Source organism: Camelus ferus, chromosome 9, assembly GCF_009834535.1.
Source record: "Camelus ferus isolate YT-003-E chromosome 9, BCGSAC_Cfer_1.0, whole genome shotgun sequence".
Lineage (NCBI taxonomy): Eukaryota > Metazoa > Chordata > Mammalia > Artiodactyla > Camelidae > Camelus > Camelus ferus.
The window spans coordinates 12,729,745-12,749,999 of NC_045704.1; the positions used below are offsets into that span (position 1 = coordinate 12,729,745).

A 20,255-nucleotide genomic window follows, 5' to 3' on the forward strand; every position below is an offset into this window, starting at 1 on the left:
ACTGTATATATTAAATATGTGCAATTTTTTGTATATCAATCGTACCTCAATAAAGCTGTTTACAAAAATATAAAGTAGGCTGCCACGGGATAGAAGAGCCAGAAAAATGAATATACGTCCGTCTGCTTCTACCTGCTTGTCCGTATCTCTGAAAGAACACATAAGAAATTGGTCATTGGTCTCCAGGTGGGGCTGGGAGAGACTGTGCCTGGGGCTGATTTTGGAGCCTCTTATTATGAACCCTATGAAGGTTTTGTTATGCAAAAAAAGTTAAATTTTTAAAAGGTCAAGTAAATGAAAATAAAGTGGTTTTGAAATTTTGCTGCTGGAAATGTATCACACAAGAATGCCTGCACAAGCGAGGGGGAAAAGATATCTATGTGTATACTCATTCTCTGCAGCATTTTTGGTAACAGTGGAAAACTTACACAGCTACCCAACTGCTACCCAGGACCATCCTCTCAGTTTCGGTGTGGGCTGGACCTAGTGATTGCTGGAATGAACAGAATACGGCAAAAGTGATAGGTTATGGCTTCTACTATTGGGTTACAAAAAGACTGGGTTCCATCTTGAGTGCCCTATGAAGAGGCCTACATGGCAAGAAACCAAGGGAGACCTCCAGCCAATAGCAAGCAAGGAACTGAGAATCCATGTTCAGGCACCTGTGAAGAATCAGATCCCACCAATGGGCATGTGAGCGATCTTGGAGGTGGGCTCACCCCCAGCTGAACCTTCAGATGAGGCCACACAGCCCCAGCCCACAGCTTGACTGCCACCTCAAGACTCTGAGCCAGAGGCACAAGCTAACCTGTGCCTGGATTCCTGATCCAGAGCTACTGTGAGACAATAAATGCTTGTTGTGTTAAGCTACTGAGTGGTGGGATTTGTTACACATCAACAGACAGCTGCTGCAGACTGGATGGTTTGTGGGATTGAAATGTGCCCACTCAATGGACTAGTGAAAGCAACCATTTAATAACAGGACACAGAGCCACATACAACAAATAACGTGGACAGATGGCCATGACTCAAGTGAAAAAAAAAAAACCTAAATAAAGAATAACATATAGAAACTGACCCTATTTACATAAAACATTTAAGAAACGATGTATGTGTCTACAGCGGTGTTCATGTAAACTCAAATGTCAAGTTGATGCACCTGCCTCTGGGGAGGATGGTGGTGCGCTCAATGTTTCAGGCAAGAGGGGAGAATGAGGTGTGAAAGGTAGTCTGCTTTTTACTCTACACACTTCAGTGCTTTCATCTTTAAAAAAGCATTTCACTTGTGTAATCTCAATACATTTTTAGGGTTAGTTTTAGGAAAAAACCCAAATGGTAGGAAAATATACACAAGTGAGTCTTGTGTACCTTGAGATAAATATACCCTTTTTAAGGAAGTATCATTTTTCTCATGTTTTCTTTATAGAGATGGGAGGTGGGCATTTTTTCTTACCCAAAACAGGTTTCCAACTATTCATGTGTAGTGTTCTAGCTTTTTCTTTTTCTTTTCTTTTCAGTACTGTTCTGCCTCTTTTGCCTGATCTGCTCCTTTGGAAGAATTCTCACAAACTTCCCAGTCTTGCTTCCAGCTTTAGATACAGGGCCCCAAAGCAAATTTCTCCAAAATGAAATGTTTCCAACCAGTTGCTCACCTAGTGACTATTTTTCACGGATGTTGTGGTGCTTCTGACAAGCTAGCATGCATTTTTAGACTCAGTTTTGCCTCCTAAGAGTGCGTTCTGGCCAGTGGTAACAACTGTGGCTGAGAGCAGCTCTCCTGCGTGGAGGACTGCGCTGAGTCTGCCGGGTGCTCCATCCTACGGGGATGTCACTCATTGGCACATGGGGAGACGGAGGCTCAGAGAGGCACGGGGACCTGCCCAAAGCTGCAGATCTCATTGGGACAGGAGCTGGAATCTCTGCCCAGATGTTCTAAGGTTTTCACTCTTTCTACTCCAGCAGTTTTAACAGTACCTCGTGCCCAGAGGAAAATTTTCCAAAAAGATTTGCTCTCTTGGTGTTGGCTAGTTCTGAGGCACGTTAGGTGTTGACAGCCATTGTCTACACCTGGATAGTGAAATCCAGAAGTGAGTTCTCCGTGTCTAGACCTCCCCATAACTAGGGGCTCCTTCCTACCTCACCCTGTGGCTAATATACACCCGTGACTAGATCATGACGGGCCCTTTGGCTCATCTGATTAGGTGCTGAGGTTAAGAGGGCCTCAGTGGCCCCCAACAGCCAAACCACTGACTGGAAACATTTCTTTTGGATCAACTTGTCCCGGATGGGCTCAAACCTGTGTTTCCCTGCAGGGCGGTGCCCACCCGGGTGGGAAGGGCATAAGCTGCTCTCCACAAGGCTTCTTCCTTTTTGGCGGCTTTGGACAGTCCATCACTCTCTCCTCAAAAACACTCGGCTTCCAGAACACACTTGCCTGCTCTTGACTTCCGGCCTGCCTAACCCTCACACGTGGGTCCTCCTGTGGCCTCTGGCCTTGTCCTCGCGTCTTCATCCTCCTGAGGTCGCAAAATGGCGGCCCAGTGGCCTCGTGAGACCCATAAGCGGATTTTGTTTGGTCCTCACAGTGTTTGGGGGGCTTTAATTTGCGTGCCGTTAGGAGGCGGGGCAAGTGCACCCCAAGTTCGCCACAGTCCCCGTCAATCCCTGTCACCTCACGTCCTGTGTCCGCTTCACACATTTCCATCACCTGCCTGGTCCCTGGAGCCATCTGAGTTTTCAGCAAGCCCTGCTATACATGCTGCCTGGGGAACCTCACCCACTCGCCCCACTTCGGCTGCCACCGGGGACTCCCGCTCCGTCTCTGCATCCAAATCACCGAGGCCCCACCTCCCTTCCAGCCGGGGTTCACCTCCAGGGTTCTAGGGCAGGGATCATAAACTCAAATGCCTGCAGGCGCCAGGCGGGCCACACAAATGAGTGAACTCGCCAGGTATAAGAAAAGTCGACGCTGGCCAGGAATATAATCAAATCGAACCTTTACTGAACTATGGTGAATGCATGGAACATAATACAAACAGGCAGGAAACTGGGGTTCGTCTTTCAAATTCAAAATTGAAAAAATACAAATTGAAAAATAGAAATATTTAAACTATTAAAATGTTTTCTCTTTCCGTAATTCTTCTGCTCCTCGGGCTTGAAGCCAGGAGGCTGACCACATCCCTTCCACACCCCAATGTCCACGGCAGACCTTGGATGTCACGGTGGTGGCGGAGTGGGGTTGCGGTGGGGAACTCAACCTTGACTCCGGAAGCTGGGAGCAGGGTTTCATTTGATTCAGTTTTGTAACAGAAAAATGGCTGTTCACAAGTGAGGACGCTTCCAAACATGGAGACTCAGGGCAATGACTGGAGAGAGGTGGAGGGCTGGAATCTTCCATCCGAATCCCACCTAGGAACCAGCGGCCCGCTGCCCTGGAGCCTGGTGACTCCTATCTGCGGTCTGCATTCACGTGATGGAGGTTAGCCAACAGAGACAAACTGGACAGTATTAGTTCATTTTTACAAAGTCTGGGTGCAGAGAGCCTTGCAGGGAATGTGGTCTTTGACCCCACAATCTGGGTGCCTGTTGTCTGGACCACGTTCTTCATTTCTGGACACCAACTGTAGCAAAGAAGAGGGAGTCATGATGTCCCCCATTTTTTTTTTTTTTTTTTTTTTGCCAGAACTAGATGAATATGATCATACATTCAAGTAGCTGTTTGTGAATGTCCTTGCAGAGAAAAAAGAGTGTCTGGGAAGGTGGGAACTTCAACCAACAGTCTTTGACTGACCTTCTTGTGGGAACCAAGGTGTGGCTTTGGCCTTGTCTGAAATGAGAGAGTAGACTGAATGCAATGGTTCAGATTTCTTCCACACAACCCGTGATGATTGGGTCACAGAACAACTATCAAATACATCGGGGCAAGTTCACCACCAACCTGCCCATGGTTAAGGTACAGAAGCATGGTGAGGAAGTCCATGGTGTGTTCTGCTGACTTTCTTAGCACAGTTTGATGCCTGGTGATGGATACAACGACCTGGCTGGTGTCCTTGACAAATGTCACCTGGGATGGAGGCGTCCTGCCCGGGTCCCCCGTGACACTGACGGTTGGGTTGCCACCATGGTCTGGAGCCGTGCTCAGGCCTCCGGACTGGCCTGGGTGAGACTGTGTGCTTTTCTCAGTACACAGTACAGAACGGCTCACTTCTCAGTGTCGGGTCTGCCTTGTCAAGTCGGAGTTCTCCACGCCACAAATAAATAAAGCTAACTGGGTGGTTGTAGTTCATGAGCAGCGATAGAAAAAAGGCCACGATTGATTTGACTCTTTCAAGCCACTGGACTTGGGACATCTTCGGACCTGTCCTCGCCTCCCCGTGTGACGCGAACGTCAGCTACACTGAAACGACGGTCCAGATGGACGCGGGTTTCTGTCTGGGTCACATTGTTTCTGCTCCTTTACAAATTCGCCTGTCGAGGGGGTTTTAATGCCCCAAAGAGGGGGAGTCTTTCAATGCGGTTCCCTCACCGCTGCGCCTACATCTGCTTCCCAAAGCGAAAGCCCTACTGACACTTGAGGCCCTTTTTCAGTTCGTTGAGGATCGCGTCTCGCGTCTGCTCCGTGTACTGGTCGAAGCTCTTACTGTGCTTGGACTCATAGTGACGCCTCAGGTTGTACTCTTTCAACACAGACACGATTTTTTTGCATATTAGACACGTGGGCAGGCTCTTCACCTCCACAAAGAAATAGGCTCGCTCCCATTTCTCGCGAAACACGTGGCCCTCGCGTTCTCTCTTTCGTTTTGCCACTTTTGGTAGAGACATGGGTACAAGAAAGATTTCACTGTCTCCGAATGCCACCACAGGAACCACAACAGTGCAAGCCCCGGGCCGAAGGCAAGGGCCTTCTGCCTCGTGCTGGGGGAGGCAGGAGGGAGTGGTGGGGACTGTGGCGAACCAGAGAGCACCTGCCCTGCAGAAGGGGGCAGCTCCAGCCGTTGTGGCTAGGCAGAAGGGCGGGCCCAGGGGTGCCAGATCTTCTGACTTGTGAAGAGAAGTCAAGACTGCAGATTTTGTCTGTGTGTGTGTGTGTGTGTGTGTGTGTGTGCGCTTGAAAGTGTGTGTAAATTACCCCGATTTTTACAGCTAACTCGTTAGGAAAAAATGCCACATATGCTAACACAGGGAAAACCAAACAAAACTCAACTGTAGAGTGGCCCACGGGCCACCAGATTGCAACCTCTCTCCTGGGATGGGGCCCAGGAATCTGATGTTAACCAGCATCTCACACAATGTGGATGCCAGTGGTCCAGCCAGGGACCACACTCTGAGCAACACTGGCCTAGGGTCTGACAACGGATAACTAATTCTCTGCCTCCGGGCTGGAGCGCCCCTGTGCTCCAGACCTGGGTCTGTATCAGGCCGTCCCCTGGACGTTTCTCTAAGGACGTCCATCAGGCCCCTGGCCTCACTACCTCTCAAAACTGTTCCCCACTGGGTTTCACACCTCCAGGACGGCCCCATGGTCCACCCTGTCCAAGGCCCTGGAAGGTCAGTCTCTGATGGGGACCCTCTCCACATGAGATCTCATCCACTCCTGTAGCTATAACCACCAGATATACACTGTCCCCTAAGGTCACGCCTTGAGCTCCCCACACAGCCTGTCACTCGGATATCCTTAGACCATCAGCACTCACTACTGGCTCCTTCTCCCAGCTCCCGACCTCAGGGAGGCCCACCTCAGGGAGGCCCACCTGTCTACCAGCACCTGCCCCTGACCCCACCCCTACACTCCCAACTTTCTTTGCATGGCATATCAATCCCTGGCCTCACTCCTTCCACCCCCCACCTCTGCCCTGGCCCCTCCTCTGGCCTTGCCTCTCCCCAGGAATATCACCCCAGAACCCTACCTGCTTTCCTGACTCCCATTTTGCCCCGCTGCACCCTGTAGCCCAGGGGGGTCTTTCTGACACTCAGCCAACCCAGGCTGGCCCCAATTCGTGGCTGCCTGCAGCTCTTGAGTGTCCCGAGGAAAAGCCTCCAGCCGCTCTGTTTGGAATCTAATCCATCCCACCCAGGCCTGGCACCTGCCCACCTCTCTCAGCCCTCCATCCCTTATGCTTGGGCTCCAGAAGCATTGACTAATTTGCTCCTCAGGACACCCCAAGGTTCCTCCTGCCACACACATTCCTTTCCTGTCTCGGCACCTGGATCACCACTTGCGTCCTTCCTTCCCGGCCTCCCTGCCTCCTGCCTCTCACAAGACCCTGCTGAGCCTAGATGGCTCAGAGGCCTCTGCCGGGCCTGTCGGGCACCCTCTCTACCTCCACGAGCGCTCATGGTCCCTGGAGCTCTGCCTGCTGCCTCCACATCTGCCTGGAGCCAGGCTACACCAGACTGCCTGACTCACCGCCAAGGCCCTGGCCTCACCAGCCTGGGGCCTCAGGGATGTCTGTTGAAGCGAGAGCAAGGACAGAGATGTCTCCCCCCATCTCCTGCCCAGTCCTGGGGGATGTCAGTGACGGGAGCCGGGGCGTGTGTTAAAAGGAACTTTATTGGGTGTCGGGGGTTCAGATGAGGTCCATGAGGATGTCGTCCTCCATGACGCTGGGCTGCAGGCCCGGCTGGGGGACCGGGCCCCGGGGACCCCCGCTCAGCAGCATCTGACCTGGGGGGCAGTGGGGAAGGGACTGCATCTCCCAGTAGTCCCTGGGGCCCTGGAGGGCCCTGGGCCTGCTTCCTCCCTCCTCCTCTGGAAGCCCAAGGCAGAGTTGTCTAGGAAGTCCTGGGTGGACCCATGGAAGCGCCTTCTGACCCCATGTGACCATAGAGATTCTGTTTCCCATGAGCCTTTAGGAACCCGTCCCCCAGTGTATCTCTCTGGCCCTAAGACTACGTTTCCCAGCGACCCCAGGAAGACACGCAAGAGGGAAATCAGGAGAGCTCTGGCCTCCCTGGTTCTCGGTCCCCTGGGCTGTATTTCCCAGAAGCCTTTAGAGCCCTCAAGAGCCATGGGGCACCCGCTGTTCTTGAATCCCAGGACTTCACTTCCAAGAAGTCACTGGCTTTGGGGCTCCAGCCCAGGGGCTGTGGGGACACTCAGTCCAAACCCCAGCCTCCCCCGAGCCCCCTTACCTGGCAGTGGAGCCCTCGGGGGAAGCTGAGCAGGCCAGGACTGGGTGGGCGGCGGGTGCAGGAGGGGGGGCCCCAGCTGGGGCTGCCCCAGGCCCTGGTGTGGTGGGGGCAGCAGTGCAGGGGCCCCTGGTGGCTGGAGGTGGTGGAGAGACGCCTGGGGTGGGGGCACCCCAGTCTGCGGCTGGAGGAACAAAAAAAGTGGCTCAGAGGCCCTTGGTGGAGAACCCCCTCACCCTCCATTCAAAGGAATCTTAGCATAAATCTACATAAGACACGTAGGGAGGAGCCAAGTGGGGCTTCACTCACACCCTCCGATCAAACCAATCTCCCTTCTCTGAGATGAAAGGAATGAAACTGTCAGGGCTGGAGACCTACAGCTCCCATCTGCCCCCCACCCCCAAGTCTCACCGGTGGTGGGTTGAGAAGGAGGCTCCGCAGCTGGGGGTTGGCCCCAGGGTTTTGGGGCCGAAGGATGGGTCCAGGAGGTGGGCCAGGGGCTGCTCCAGGAGGTCCTTGTGGGGCGCCTGGGGGGGCCTGGGCGGCACCCTGGGGCTGGGGCTGCCCTGCAGCCGCTGAGGCCCCCACAGAACCCTGAGGCTGGGGCTGCGGTGGGCGGAGCTGGAGCTGAGGGGAAGAGACAGGGGTGAGGGACGGAGTGCCCAGACACCTCAAGCTCAGGTCAGAATCACAGCATCTTCTGGGGCCTCCCCCACCCTGGCCCTGACCCCACTGGCCCTGTCCTCACCAGATTCTGCGAGGGCCTTGCCTGGTCCTCCAGAATGGGGCCCAGCCCAGGGGGTGCCTGCTGTGCCCCCATCTGTGCGGGGAGAGAGGGCGCAGATCAGTGACTGAGTGGGAAGTCCCCATGTCGGGGCAGATCTGGGCCCTGGAAGGGAACCTGTCAGGAGCTGGGCACATTTTCTTTGGGGGTGGGGGGGTTCCCAGGTCCCCAAGAGGGGACTGTGTTTCAGAGCTTGGACAAGAACACTAGAAAGGGAGGGAAAGGTTGCAAGGAAATATGGGGAATGGGACTGAACTCGGCACTGGAGCCCCGGGTGGGCCCCAGGGGGCCTGGCTGTGAGCACCAGGGCCCACGTAGGTGGGTCAAACATTGGGGTGCAGCTCACCCCGCGCTGCTGCTCCAGCTTCTGCTGCTGGACTTGCTTGTGGTTGGTGATGACCTGCCGGATGCCGTTGACAAAGCCACTCTGGTCGTAGGGGATGAGGCCCATGAAGATCTTCTTCTTGGACGAGTACAGGAGCATGAGCACGCGCACCTCGCAAGGGGCCGTGTGGGGGAAGTGCACGCAGCCCGCCTGCCAGGGGACAGTGGAAACCAGTCACACCCTGGAAGAGGGGGTTCCCCACCCTGATGGGTTTTAGAAGGTTCTAGAAACCCCGCAGGCCAGGAGCGGCAAGGTTCCTGCTCTAGAAGGTTAATGAGGCTTGAGGTTTGGCTGGAGGCTGCTCCAGAGAGCTGGGCACTGAAAGGCATAGGGCGAGGCTGAGTTCCGGGTAGGGAGAGTAGAGAAGTGGAGCCCCATCCTGGCCCCCTGTCCTCACCTCGGCCAGTGGGCTGCCCTCTTCCAAGTGCCACTGGGGGGGTTCATGGCTGAGAGGGAGGGGCCTCAACACAGAGCTGCCACCCAAAGTGTGTGATCCATGGTGGCAGCAGATACTGTGACCAGCCCAGGGACCCAAGAGACCCTTGAGGGCGCCACACCCATCTCGGCCTCAGCATCCGCAGTGAGAACCACGGGGAGCAGGGCCAACATCACCAGGCAGCTGTGACTCTGGGACACGCCACTATACACCAGGCATCCTGCCCACAGCTGGACACACCACAAGTGCCCGGGAAATATTAACGAACGCGAGATGAGGCTGCTAATACACAGGGTGTTCAGAAGAGGGGCTTGCAGGGGCGGAGGGTCTGACAAGACTGAGGTCCCTCCTCAAGGACCTTGGCCAAGTGAGTTTATGTCCTCTGGCCTTGGCTTCTCACCCAAGGCAGACCCTGCTAGGTGCCCACCCAATGTCCCTCTGCCTGTCTCCCCTGCGTAGAGAACCCTAATTCTGTCTGGGTAGCAACATGTCCAGGCCCTACACACACAGGCACCTGTTCCCTGATGGTTTCCTATGCCACTTGGGGTGGCCTGGTGGCCTGGGTCTGGCCCAGGAGATGGAGGGAAACCTGCTTGAGGGAGTGGCAGTGCTTTCCTGAAGAAAGGGAAATACAGGGCTGATGCCACGCCTCCTTCCTGCCTTCCTACGTCAAGTCATACAAGACTTTTCAAGCTTCGAGAGCCATCTTAGGACCAAAAGAGAGAAGCCAAGAGAACCAGAGACCTTGGCCCTGATGTCACAGGGCTACAAGACTAACCCTGAGAGCTACCGCCTCTGGACGTCCTGTTACATGTCGCAAATAAATACCTGTTCGTACAATGCTCACTCTGGGGACATTCCTCTCAGAACCCGGCTGCTATGCTATGATGAAGCCCAACCCACACTGGGAAGCCACACATAGGCACTCAGATGGCCAGACCCAGGTGAACCCCAGCTGCCAGGCAGCACCACGTGCGTGGGCTATCTAGGAGCCAGTCGAGCTTTCAGATGACCACGGTCCCAGCCGCCAATTGATGGTAATCCCGCAAGAGTCCCCAAATGAGACCAGCCCAGCTGACACACAGAACTGTGAGAAATAACAAACTGTTGTTTTAGGTCCTACCCCCACCCACACCATTATCTGTACTGTTCTAAAAACTCTGCTGGTTGGGTGTATTGTGATTTGCAGCCAGAAGCATTCTTAACTCTCAGAAACGCTTTCTTTGTAGGATTTTCCAGAGGATTCTATGATGTAATCCACCGAAAGTCCCCTCTCCTGGAAAAGTGCCAGGTCCTCAGGATAGACTCAATAACTGGTTCTGTTCCTATTTAGAGAGAGGCTCCCTCAGTGTTAACAAGTTGAACTGTCTCCTCCAAAAAGACATGTCAAGGTTCCAAACCCCAGCACTGGTGACCATGACCTTCTTTGAAAACAGGGTGTTTGTAGATGTAACAAGTTAAGGTGAGATTATGAAAGTGAGCCTTAATCCAAATGGCTGGTGTGCTCGTAACACAGGGACACACACAGGGAAGAGAACATTAAGACACGGACAAGGAAGACGGCCACGTGAGGACGGAAAGAGACGAGTTTCGTTGCCTACAGATGATCCTGCCTGGGGCCACGAGCTACGGGGACAAGGAAGGGTCTCCCCTAGAGCCCTCAGCAAGCATAGCCCTACGAACACCCCAATTTCATTCAGCCTTCTCATTTCCAGGAGGGCGAGAGGACACATTAATATTGATCTCAGCCCTGGGAAACCAATACACCCAGCAAACCCTGACAGAGCCTAGAGCTTCCGCCTAATTGTTCCTAAGTGTCATATACTGAGATCTGGTGTCTACTACAATGATAAAAAAAGGTTAAGGCCTTAGAGGAAGGCTGAGGAGCCCAAGGCCACAAAGGCAGCCATCAAAAGCGGCTCCCTTGGGCCCAGGACGGGGAGGGGCCGCCCGCCCGGCCGCCCGCCCGGCCCACTCACAAAGCCGTTGCCCATGATGCGATAGAGGCCTTTGAGGGAGTCCAGGTCCTTGTTGGTGAAGTGGAACTGGACCATCCTTGAGTTCCGGAACAAAGGGCCCAGGGTGGTCTGCGGGAGACATGGAGGTCACCGGCACGCCAAGTAGGGATGTGAGGAGTGGAGGACAGAGGCAAAAGAGGGCGGGTGGCTGTCCTCCGCCCGCCACTCACCAGCAGCTGCTGCGGGATGAGCTGCATGATCAACTTCTGGGGCCACTGCTCTGTTTTCCTGGGGTGGGGAGCGACATCAGGAGAGGCGTCAGGGAGAGGCGCATCCCAGCCCACCCCACCCACTGGCCGCCACCTACAGGTTCTCGCCATGATTCACGTAGACCTGGCAAGGCAGAGACCGGGTCAGCTTGGTGTTGGCATCCACGGAGGCAGGTTTGGGCTTCTGAGGGGGAAAGAAGGGCATGTCAAGGTGAAGACAGGCCCTGAGCCTCAGTCCCCTTGACCTCTTCTGCCCTGTCCTGGGAGCTCCAAAGCTCAGGATCGCCCCCAGTTTAAGTCCCACGAGCCCTGGACCCCTCCACCAGTCTGTCAATCCCCCAATTCTCCAGCCTTCAACTTCCACCAATGTTGAGGCTCCTCCTCTCACCCCCAAATCCCATAACCCTTTGTCCCCTAGATGCCACAATCCCCTGGGCCCCTCCCTAGACCCAGAATCTCAGACTTCTCTGGGCTCTTGACCTACAACCTGATTTTTACTACCTCCCAGGTCCTGGACTCTGGGCTCCAAGTCCCATGCTTCCTTGGGACTATCCTCAGGACTGCAAGTCCCATGACCCCATGGAGGTGCTGTCCTGGCCCTGCACCCCACCAGGCCTGGCCCCATGGAGCCACATGCCTACTCACCTCCTGCCATTCGAGGACCCCGCTCCAGGCCAGGAGTTTATTGGAGACTGACTGCTGTCCGCCGAGGGCTGGGGCCCCGAGCTGGGCCGGAGAAGGGCCGCTCACCCCCCCTGGGGCCACAGTGCCCGCCTGAGAGAGGGGAGGAAAGAGGGCAAGGGGACAGGGTCAGATCATCTCCTGGGAGGGGCTGTCCTGAGAGACGGACCAATCAATGTGCAAAACCAGACAAAGGTCCCTCCCTCTGCACCCCAGGCCAGGAACACCACTCTGCCATCCCTGGGACCAGAAGTGCTCTGATCCTGCAGGACTCAAAGATTCTCAAGCCCCATGATGTCCTCGACTCTCAGGACCCCTTGGGCTCCTCAGAACACCTGGAACCACAAGCCCCATGATTCTGTCTCCAGACCCACTAGTCTCAGGGTCGCCTGTACCACAAGCCCCACAAGCCCCTGAGGTCCCAGAACAAGATCCACATGCCCTTGGGCCTTCCCAGAAAGGCCAGCTGCTTCTCCCCTGCACTGCGTCAGAAGCAGGGAGGCTGACACCTACCATGGATGGTGCCCCAGGCTGCGCAGGGGGCGCCAGGCCTGGGCCAGGGGCCACAGTGGAGACTAGGCTGGGCTGGGAAGCAGGTGGTGGCTTGGGGGCGCCAGGGGCCCCTGGGGGCAGCGGGGGAGCCTGGGCCTGACTGTAGGGAGGCCCCACTCCTGGAGCGGCTTGCTGAAGAGGGTTGATGGGCGAGACTGTGGGAGACACCAGGGGAAGACGTGGGGACGGGTGTGTGGAAGAGGCTGGGCTGGCCCCCACCCACATCCTCACCCCTGGACTCACAGCGAGGGCCCAGCCCAGCCTTCTGGTTCTTGGCAGCCTCCACTGCATTCTGAGCAGCCACTTGAGCTGCACTCAGGTTCCCAGGGACCTGGTGACAGAGAGAGGGGCTGGTGAAGACCACACACCCCATCTCCAATCGCATAAGAGCTCGTGACTCCCACCCCGTTCACCAGGATGGGATTCCCCAGCCCCAAGAGCTCCAGCCTCCAGACGTCTCAAGGACACTCTCATCATTCCACAAAGCCCAACATCCAACTAGATCTCTCCCAAGGAGCCAGGGCTCTTGCAAGGCCCAGGAGCGGATCCCTTTCTTGAATGTCCGTACCTGGTACTGCTGGGGCACAGGGGGCAGGGGCTGCTGGGGGGCTGCCGAGAGCGAGGCACTTGAGGGTGGAGCTGGAGGCAGGGGCACAGGCTGCTTTGGCTGGAGGGGGCCTGGGGCCGAGCCACCCCCAACTGAGAGCCAAGGATGGAGAGTCGATCCCCACAAGAAGGGATTTGAGAGAGAGGAAGAAAATCCAATTCAGAGGGAGCCGGGGAGGGCGCCCCTGCGTCCCCTCACCAGCACCCAGGCCTCACCGGGCAGCACAAGCCCCCGCACCAGCACCATGTGCCGCGGGTCCTGGCTCACGTCTGCTGGTGGCTGCAGTGGCTCCAGCATGGCCGGAGGAGCCGCCTTCTCAAACAGAAGCCGCAGGGCAGGCAGCTTTCGGGGAGACACAATGGAGAAGTAGATCCCGCGCTGCAGGAGCGGGAGGAGCAGTCAGGCGGATGCCACAGGGGCCAACCTCCCCACCCCGCCCTCCGCCCAAGCTGTGACACCTGCTGGGCCCTGAAACCAAATTCCCATCAGCCCTTAGGCCAGGAAACCACAAGACCTGTGTCAGCTGCCTGGAGGGAGTCCGGATTACAGTGCTTTCAACAGGAGCAGGGCTGGCCCCAGAGTCTGACTACTCTGTGACCCTGGATGCCAGGCCCCAGCCCTCCTCCCTCAGATACAGTTCTCACCTCCCCTATCTTCTGCACAAGGCTCTCGGTCGTGCACCCCGAGTACGTGGTGCTCTCCACAGCAGGCAGCAGGTACGGGGGCGAGTTACAGATAAGAAGGCAGACTCGGTGCGTCTGGCCACTGCCGGGGACAAGGAAAGATGTGGGGCAGGTGGCAACAGGGACCCTGAGAAAAGACCCAGACCCAGACCCAGCAGAGGTTCAAGTCCCCTGCCCCACAGAAGTCAGGAGTGAGGACACCATTTCTCAGATGAGAACACTGAGACTTGCCCAGCGAGCAGGGCCAGCAGGAAGCAGACCCCGAGCTGGCTCCGCTCTCTAATGAGGACACTGAGAATGGGCACGGGCCTGGGGACACCTCCTGCCTCCTGGCCCCAAGGGCCCGGCCCGCAGAGCACACCCAACTCCCCGTTGTGAGGCTGGGGTGGAGTCCTGTGACAGGCAAAGCAGGTTCCAAGCCAGGCAGACAGAGATGGACACAGCCCCACACGCCGGGCACACTCACATCTGCTCCCGCATCTTCTTGAAGTCGTCGAACAGCTGCAGGGCAGTGCTGAGACCTTCGGCGATGAGGCTGCAGCTCTCGCCACCCCCGCCCATGAACCTGCAGGGGGCCAGGCAGTCAGTCCCCAGGAGCCATGGGGGTGACCAGGGCTGCCACCTCCCTGACCCCAGGCCACCCTGGAAGGGCCTGCACCTGGGTCATCCCTCTCCCCGCACTGGACTGCGCACCTTGGGGAGGGGACACTGCTCCGTCCCCAGTGCTGGCACTGCACCAGGCCCAGAGAGCAAGGACAGGGGACACCTGTCATCTCATACAAGGGAGCCCCCCAGGCAAGAGACCCCATGGGAAGGAAAAGAGAAAAGGCCCGGAACACTAAGCCCCAGATCCTGTGCTGTGTCCCAATGCCCTGGCCTCACCTGACCTTCCCAGCCTGGTATGCAGGCCCCCCCGGGTTGTCCCACTGTGTTATGGGTTGAATTGTGTCCCCTCTAAACGATATGTTGAAGTCCTAACCCCCAGAGCCTCAGAATGTGACCTTATTTGAAAATAGGGTCTTTCCAGAGGCAATCAGGTACCATGAGGTCATCAGAGGGGACCCTAAACTGACATGAATGGTGTCCTCATAAAAAGGGGGGAACTAGGGACACAGAGACAGACACACTCAGAGGAAAGACGATGTGGATGTGACGAGACACAGGGAGAAGAACGCCACAGGGAGATCAAAGTGGCACTGCCACAAGCTGGGGATATCTGGGGTGACCAGAGGCTGGAAGAGACAAGGAAGGACTCTCCCCTACAAGTTCCAGAGGGAGCAGAGCACTGCCCACACCTTGATCTCAGACTCCTGGATCCAGAGCTGTGAAACTCTCAAATTCTGCTGTTCTAAGCCACCCAGTTTTCAGACCTTGTTAGTGCAGCCCCAGGAAACTACTGCACACAGGGATGTGGGTTTCTCCTCCACCTGATCTACAGAGGGGTCACCGGTGTCTGTCCCTGTGTGGCATGTAGCAGGCCTCTGCTAGGGTGCAGCTGTTGCTACTGCGAACCTTTGGGTCACGTGGTTGCAAGGCTGACCCTTTGCTGCAGGGGACATCTGTGCAGACGGGGCCCCGCTCTGGGAGCCCTAGGGGCCCTGTCACTCTGAAACATGGCCCCTGTGTCTCTAGCTGCACCTGTCTCCTCACAAGGCAGGGACCGAGTCTGAGTCCTCTCTTGGCCCCAGCCTCACTGCTCCCCCCACGTCTGACACAGGGGAGGCCTCGGGAAATGTGCGTTAAACAAATGGCTACAAATCCAAACCTGTCCATCGAGGCCAGAATAGAGCCAAGCCCTCAGCCAGGCATCTGGGGCCCTGCCTGCCTCCCTGCTCTGTCCTTCTCTGGGTGCAAGTCCTCCAGGAGGCCTCACACGTCCCTGGACTTTGTGATCTGCCACATGTCCAGGCCTCTGCCTGTGCTGTCCACCCCTAGACCACGTACCCACCCCTGCCAGCCCAGGTGGAGTCCCTGCTTATTTCTCCGGACACCCAGCCCAGTGTCACCCTCCTACAGGAAGCACTCCCTGCCTGCCTGATTTTCAGGTCCACTCTCAATCACATCACATGTCCCCCAGTGCAGTGACTTTCAAGCTTCCTTCCACCGCCCACCATCCCCCTCCAGACAGTGCAGCCCTCAGCGAGGGAGACAAAGCGGTCTGAGCCAGCCCCAGGATATGCCCCAGGACCCACAGGGTACTGCTGAATAAAGCAGCCACCAATGCATGACCCCTCTGTTCCGCCCCCCGAATTCTCCCAAAATACCCAAACCCTGGAGCCACTGCCAGCTTCCTGTGCTGGAAGAAATCCAGCCATTTTCACAGCTATGGGGACAGGGGTGAGTGGGCAGGACAAGACATAGGAAGTGACTGCTTCAGGCACGCAGGATCTCCTTCTAGGGGGATGAACCTGTTCCTTCTAAAACTAAACAGAGGAGATGGCTGCACCACGTCGCAAATGTACTAAATGCCACTGAATTGTTCACTTTAAAATAACCACTTGGGTTATGTGAATTTCACCTCAGTTTTTTTTTTTTTTCTAAATGGAGGTACTGGGGATTGAACCCAGGGCCTCATGTGCGCTAAGCACGTGCTCTACCACCCAGCTATACCCTCCCTGCAACCTCAGTTGTTAAAAAGTAATTTCTGAGGGAAAACGGGACTGACTGACCACTTTGAGATCCTAAAGCTTAAAGAAATGGGGGGGTGGGGGAAAAACACAGCCAGTTGCAAAATATGTTATAAACACCATAAAGTTGCTGATAAATCTTAATTCCAAATAAACCCCTCAGTTATAAAACCTAAAGTAAAAATGAAAGGAAGAAGTGCCCCGGGCAATCCAGGTGGACTCTTTGACTCTCACTGCTACCTTGTCCTCTCACCCCCAGGACCATTCTGCCAGATGTCACAGCCACGCCTTTGTCACTTACTTTCACAGGCTGATGGGTCCCTGGAGGCCCCCAGAGGGACTGGTCAAAATGAAAGAACATGCAGAGTAGGCAGCCCTGACCGAGGACTTTCTGCAGCCAGGCCCCCAGTGAGGCCCATCCCCTGCTCCAAGGGCCAGGACTTGACTGTCTCACATCTCCTGACTCCCTGGCACCTGGGACAATTTGCCCTCCAAACGTTTATTGAATGAATGCACAAATGAACGAATGAACAAACACGCTGTCCCAACACGATGGGAAAGACAACTTGGGCTATTTCCCTTCTACCTCTAGTCTTTTTGATGCTGGATATTAGCTGGAGAGGGGAGGGGGAGTCGCCCCCTCCGGTAAGAAAGGAAATATCACATCACAAATGTAACAATGTCCAAGCAAGGACATTTCAGGAATCACACTGTATACTTTGTTCCTTCAGGAGTGGGCATTCTGGGAGAAGATGAGATTTCTCCAAGTGGGAACAGAACTTGCTGACTTTCTTTGTGATCTCTGTTACAGACTAGCCCAGGACACCAAAACTGAATTAGATGGGTTACATGGGACCTGATGAAACAGTGACGACTGTGAGTACTACATAATGGCTTAAAACATTTATCAGCTGATTGGGAGGATTCTGGGGAGCACACAGCATCCAAAGCTTCTATTTGTTTAAAGGTACAGTGTATTTCTAAGCTGGTTAAGGAGGAGGGTGGACATGGGATGAAAGTATTCCAAAAGTATTTCCCTCTTATCTTCCCAGCGCCCTTGACATTTTTAAATAAGGGGGTTTGCCTGCATTTCCTGACACCCATCAGAAGGTTTGGTTTCTTGATTATTGTCCTCGTAACTTTCACTTGTTCATTTACTCAGTGAAAGTCTCCTGAGGCCTCTGGGGTACCAGGCCCCAGCTGGAAGCAGACAGTGGAGAAACCCTCACGTCCTGGACATTCGCATTCCAGAGGTGTGGGGCTGTGACAGGGAAACACCTGGGAGCAATGGGGGCAGAGGAAGGAGCAACTGGCTGCTTGCTAGAAGCAGGGCAAGAACATCAGAGTTGGGTCTTGATGTCTACGTAAGAGTTTACCAGGGAGAATCAGAGTACAAAGTGCATCTTGGGCATTCGTTAATGTCCTCACTCATTCAACAAAGTTTTCCTTAGACCTTTGTGCCAGGCCTTATGATGGGTGCTAGAGACGTGACAGACGTCAGACGTGGATTTGGACCCCAGGGAGCCCCGATTTAATGTTATTCAAGTCTTAACCACAATCCATCCCAGCAGTTCTCAACTAGGGTGGATTCTGCCTCCAAGAGGACATTTGACAGTGTCCAGAGACATTCTGGTTTGCATACCAAGAAACTGAAGCACGAAGTAATAACAAACACCTAAGTAGCACTTAATACAAGCCAGGGGCTGATTTAAACAGCCATCAATTCATGTAATTCCCACAGCATCCCCGCGAAGTCCCAGTAGCCAGGTCCCCAAGGATCCCCATCACCTGGTATTCATGGCCCTTAAACACTCACCAGGATTGACTTCTGTACTAAACAGAAAGTGACAGAAGTAATGATATGTGACTCCCAAGATTTGATCATAAAAAGCTTGGTGGCCTCCTCTTTTGCTCTCCTTGCTGGATCACTCAGCCAGCTGCCAAGTTGGGAGGACACTTGGGCAGCCTCGTGGGGAGGCCCTGTGGCTAACAGCAGTTTCACAAGAGACCCTGAGCCAGAACCATCCATGGAAGCCACCCCTGAATTCCTTCCTTACAGAAACAGCTCAAGATGATTAATGTCTGTTATTTTAAGCCGATATGTTTTGTTTGTTTGGGGGGGAGGGAGGTAATTAGGTTTATTTATTTATTTATTTATTTTTGGAGGAGGTACTGGGGATTGAACCCAAGACCTTGCGTATGCTAAGCACGCACTCTACCACTTGAGCTATACCCTCCCTCTACAAGCCACTATGTTTTAATCCGTTACACAACAGTGGATATGTAATAAGATAAATGTAAATACCATCAAAGTTCCCCTTTTATTTTTGTTTTTATTTGGGGGGGGGTTAATTAGGTTTATTTATTTATTTATTTTTAACAAAGTTACTGGGGATTGAACCCAGGACCTCCTGTGTGTTAGGTATGCACTCTACCACTGAGCTATACCCTCCCCCAAAGTTCCCCTTTTAGAAATAAGTTATATTAGACACAGAGAGGACAGGGATTTCTGGGTCTGGGAGTTCTGTTGTGGTACAGCCCTGCTGTGGCCCCAGGCTGTCGGCATCAGGAAGAGGCTGCAATGTGAACTATCAAAGTTCACTCCATAGATAAACAACCAAGTCCTACTGTATAGCACAGAGAAGTAATTTAATACCTTGTAATAAACTATAATAAAAATATGAAAAAAATATGTGTATATATAATGTATATACATGACTCAATCATTATGCTGTACACCAAAACTAACAACACTGTATATCAACTATACTTAAACTAAAAAAAAAAAAAAAAAAAAAAAAAAAAAATGAAGCACTCCGGCTTCAATGTGCCTGTCTGACAAAGGAGGACTAGAGAAGAAATCAGAAAAGACAGACAAAAAGAGAGTAGGACGTGGGGTGCTGGAGTTCCACAGGCCTCCTTGACTGGGACCTCCCTTCTACTTCCAAACCAGACAGACGGCGACATGAGCGAGCACACAGAACCTACCGCATACCAGCTTAAACCCAAGCCCCTCAGAGGGTCCCCCAACCCACCCAGAAGCCCGGAAAAGAGCTCACTTAATGCCATCCAGCCAGGTGACAAACTCATAGGCGCTGCTGGTGGGAGCGTGACACTGGACATAGGACTCGGGAGCGCAGTCCACCGTGTTGAACACCACGAGGCTGTACTGAGTTCCCCCATACTGGGAGGGGAGGACAGAGGAACTTTTCATCTGGGACCCCAGCTCCCTTCTCCCTCAGAGGAGTCGGAGCTCCCAGCTCCCTCTTCCCTCCGACCCAGGAGTCCAGACCCCAGCCCCTCCTCCCTAGGACTCAAGAGTCCGGACCCCGGGCCCCTCCCCCCTCGGACCCAAGGGTCCAGTTCCACGCCCCCTCTTCCCTGAGACCCAAGATTCCCGACTCCCAGCTTCCCTCTTTCCTCAAATTAAAAGGCTTCAAGACTCACGTCTCCCCCGAAGTCCGTCTCCGCAGGAGGACCACCATTAAAATACCTGTGAGGGTCGGAAGTGAAAGGTCTGGGTGAGGCAAGAGACAGTGGAAAACTAAAGTCGGAGGGCGGGATTGGAGTCGTGGAAACAGCACTCACTCGATGGCCGGGAGGAGGTAGTGCTTGCGGAGTCCCTCGAAGTAGGGCCCCAGATTGGCCGTGCCCTCTATCACAAACACCACGTCAGCTACGAGGCCCCCGGCGCGGGCCGGGCCCTCTGACCCGGGTACCATGCCCAGCGCCGCCGCCGCCGCAGCCGCCGCCGCCGCCGCCGCCGCCGCCGCCACCGCGGGATGAGCGGAAGTGCGCCTGCGCCGCGCACGCACCTGCGCCGGACGGCCTCGCGTCGCTGTTGACGCGCCCGCGGCCATGTTTGTGCGGGGCACCAAGGGCGCATCGGTTTATCTCCATTCTCCCTCTCGCCCACTGTGTGCAAAACTCAGAAGGGACATTGCGAACCCCTTTGGGGGCCTGTTGCGGAAGAGTGAGTTACTGGCAGGACTGACGAGAGCTAAATATATTGAAAGCGACGGGTCTGCCGCCATTTTTGAGCGGGGCGACTGTTCGACGGCGGCTCCAATGAGAGGGTCAGGAGACTTGGTTGCTATGCAACGCTTACGCTGCCCTTGTTTTCGAATAGAGAGATTAGGTTTCTG

General features: G+C 54.7%; 1 protein-coding gene across 3 annotated transcripts; it reads right to left on the reverse strand.

Annotated features, from left to right (window-relative positions):
* Window positions 1-2,979: 2,979 nt before the first annotated feature.
* On the reverse strand, window positions 2,980-19,906 carry MED25 (mediator complex subunit 25). 3 transcript variants are annotated; one of them, XM_032485494.1, is made up of 18 exons: window positions 19,699-19,905; window positions 19,558-19,603; window positions 19,170-19,294; window positions 13,950-14,048; window positions 13,445-13,565; window positions 13,016-13,178; window positions 12,762-12,892; window positions 12,437-12,524; window positions 12,155-12,348; window positions 11,606-11,734; window positions 11,059-11,144; window positions 10,922-10,979; window positions 10,713-10,820; window positions 8,259-8,447; window positions 7,877-7,948; window positions 7,540-7,755; window positions 7,132-7,312; window positions 2,980-4,805 (listed from the first exon to the last, which is right to left on the reverse strand). In XM_032485494.1, the coding sequence occupies exons 1-18, from the start codon at window positions 19,830-19,832 to the stop codon at window positions 4,561-4,563; spliced, it is 2,385 nt and encodes a 794-aa protein (XP_032341385.1). In that variant the 5' UTR covers window positions 19,833-19,905; the 3' UTR covers window positions 2,980-4,560. The 3 variants fall into 3 exon arrangements, with proteins under 3 accessions (XP_032341385.1, XP_032341386.1, XP_032341387.1); XM_032485496.1 differs by lacking the exon at window positions 2,980-4,805 and adding an exon at window positions 6,532-6,664; XM_032485495.1 differs by lacking the exon at window positions 7,877-7,948 and having other exon boundaries at window positions 19,699-19,906.
* Window positions 19,907-20,255: the final 349 nt, after the last annotated feature.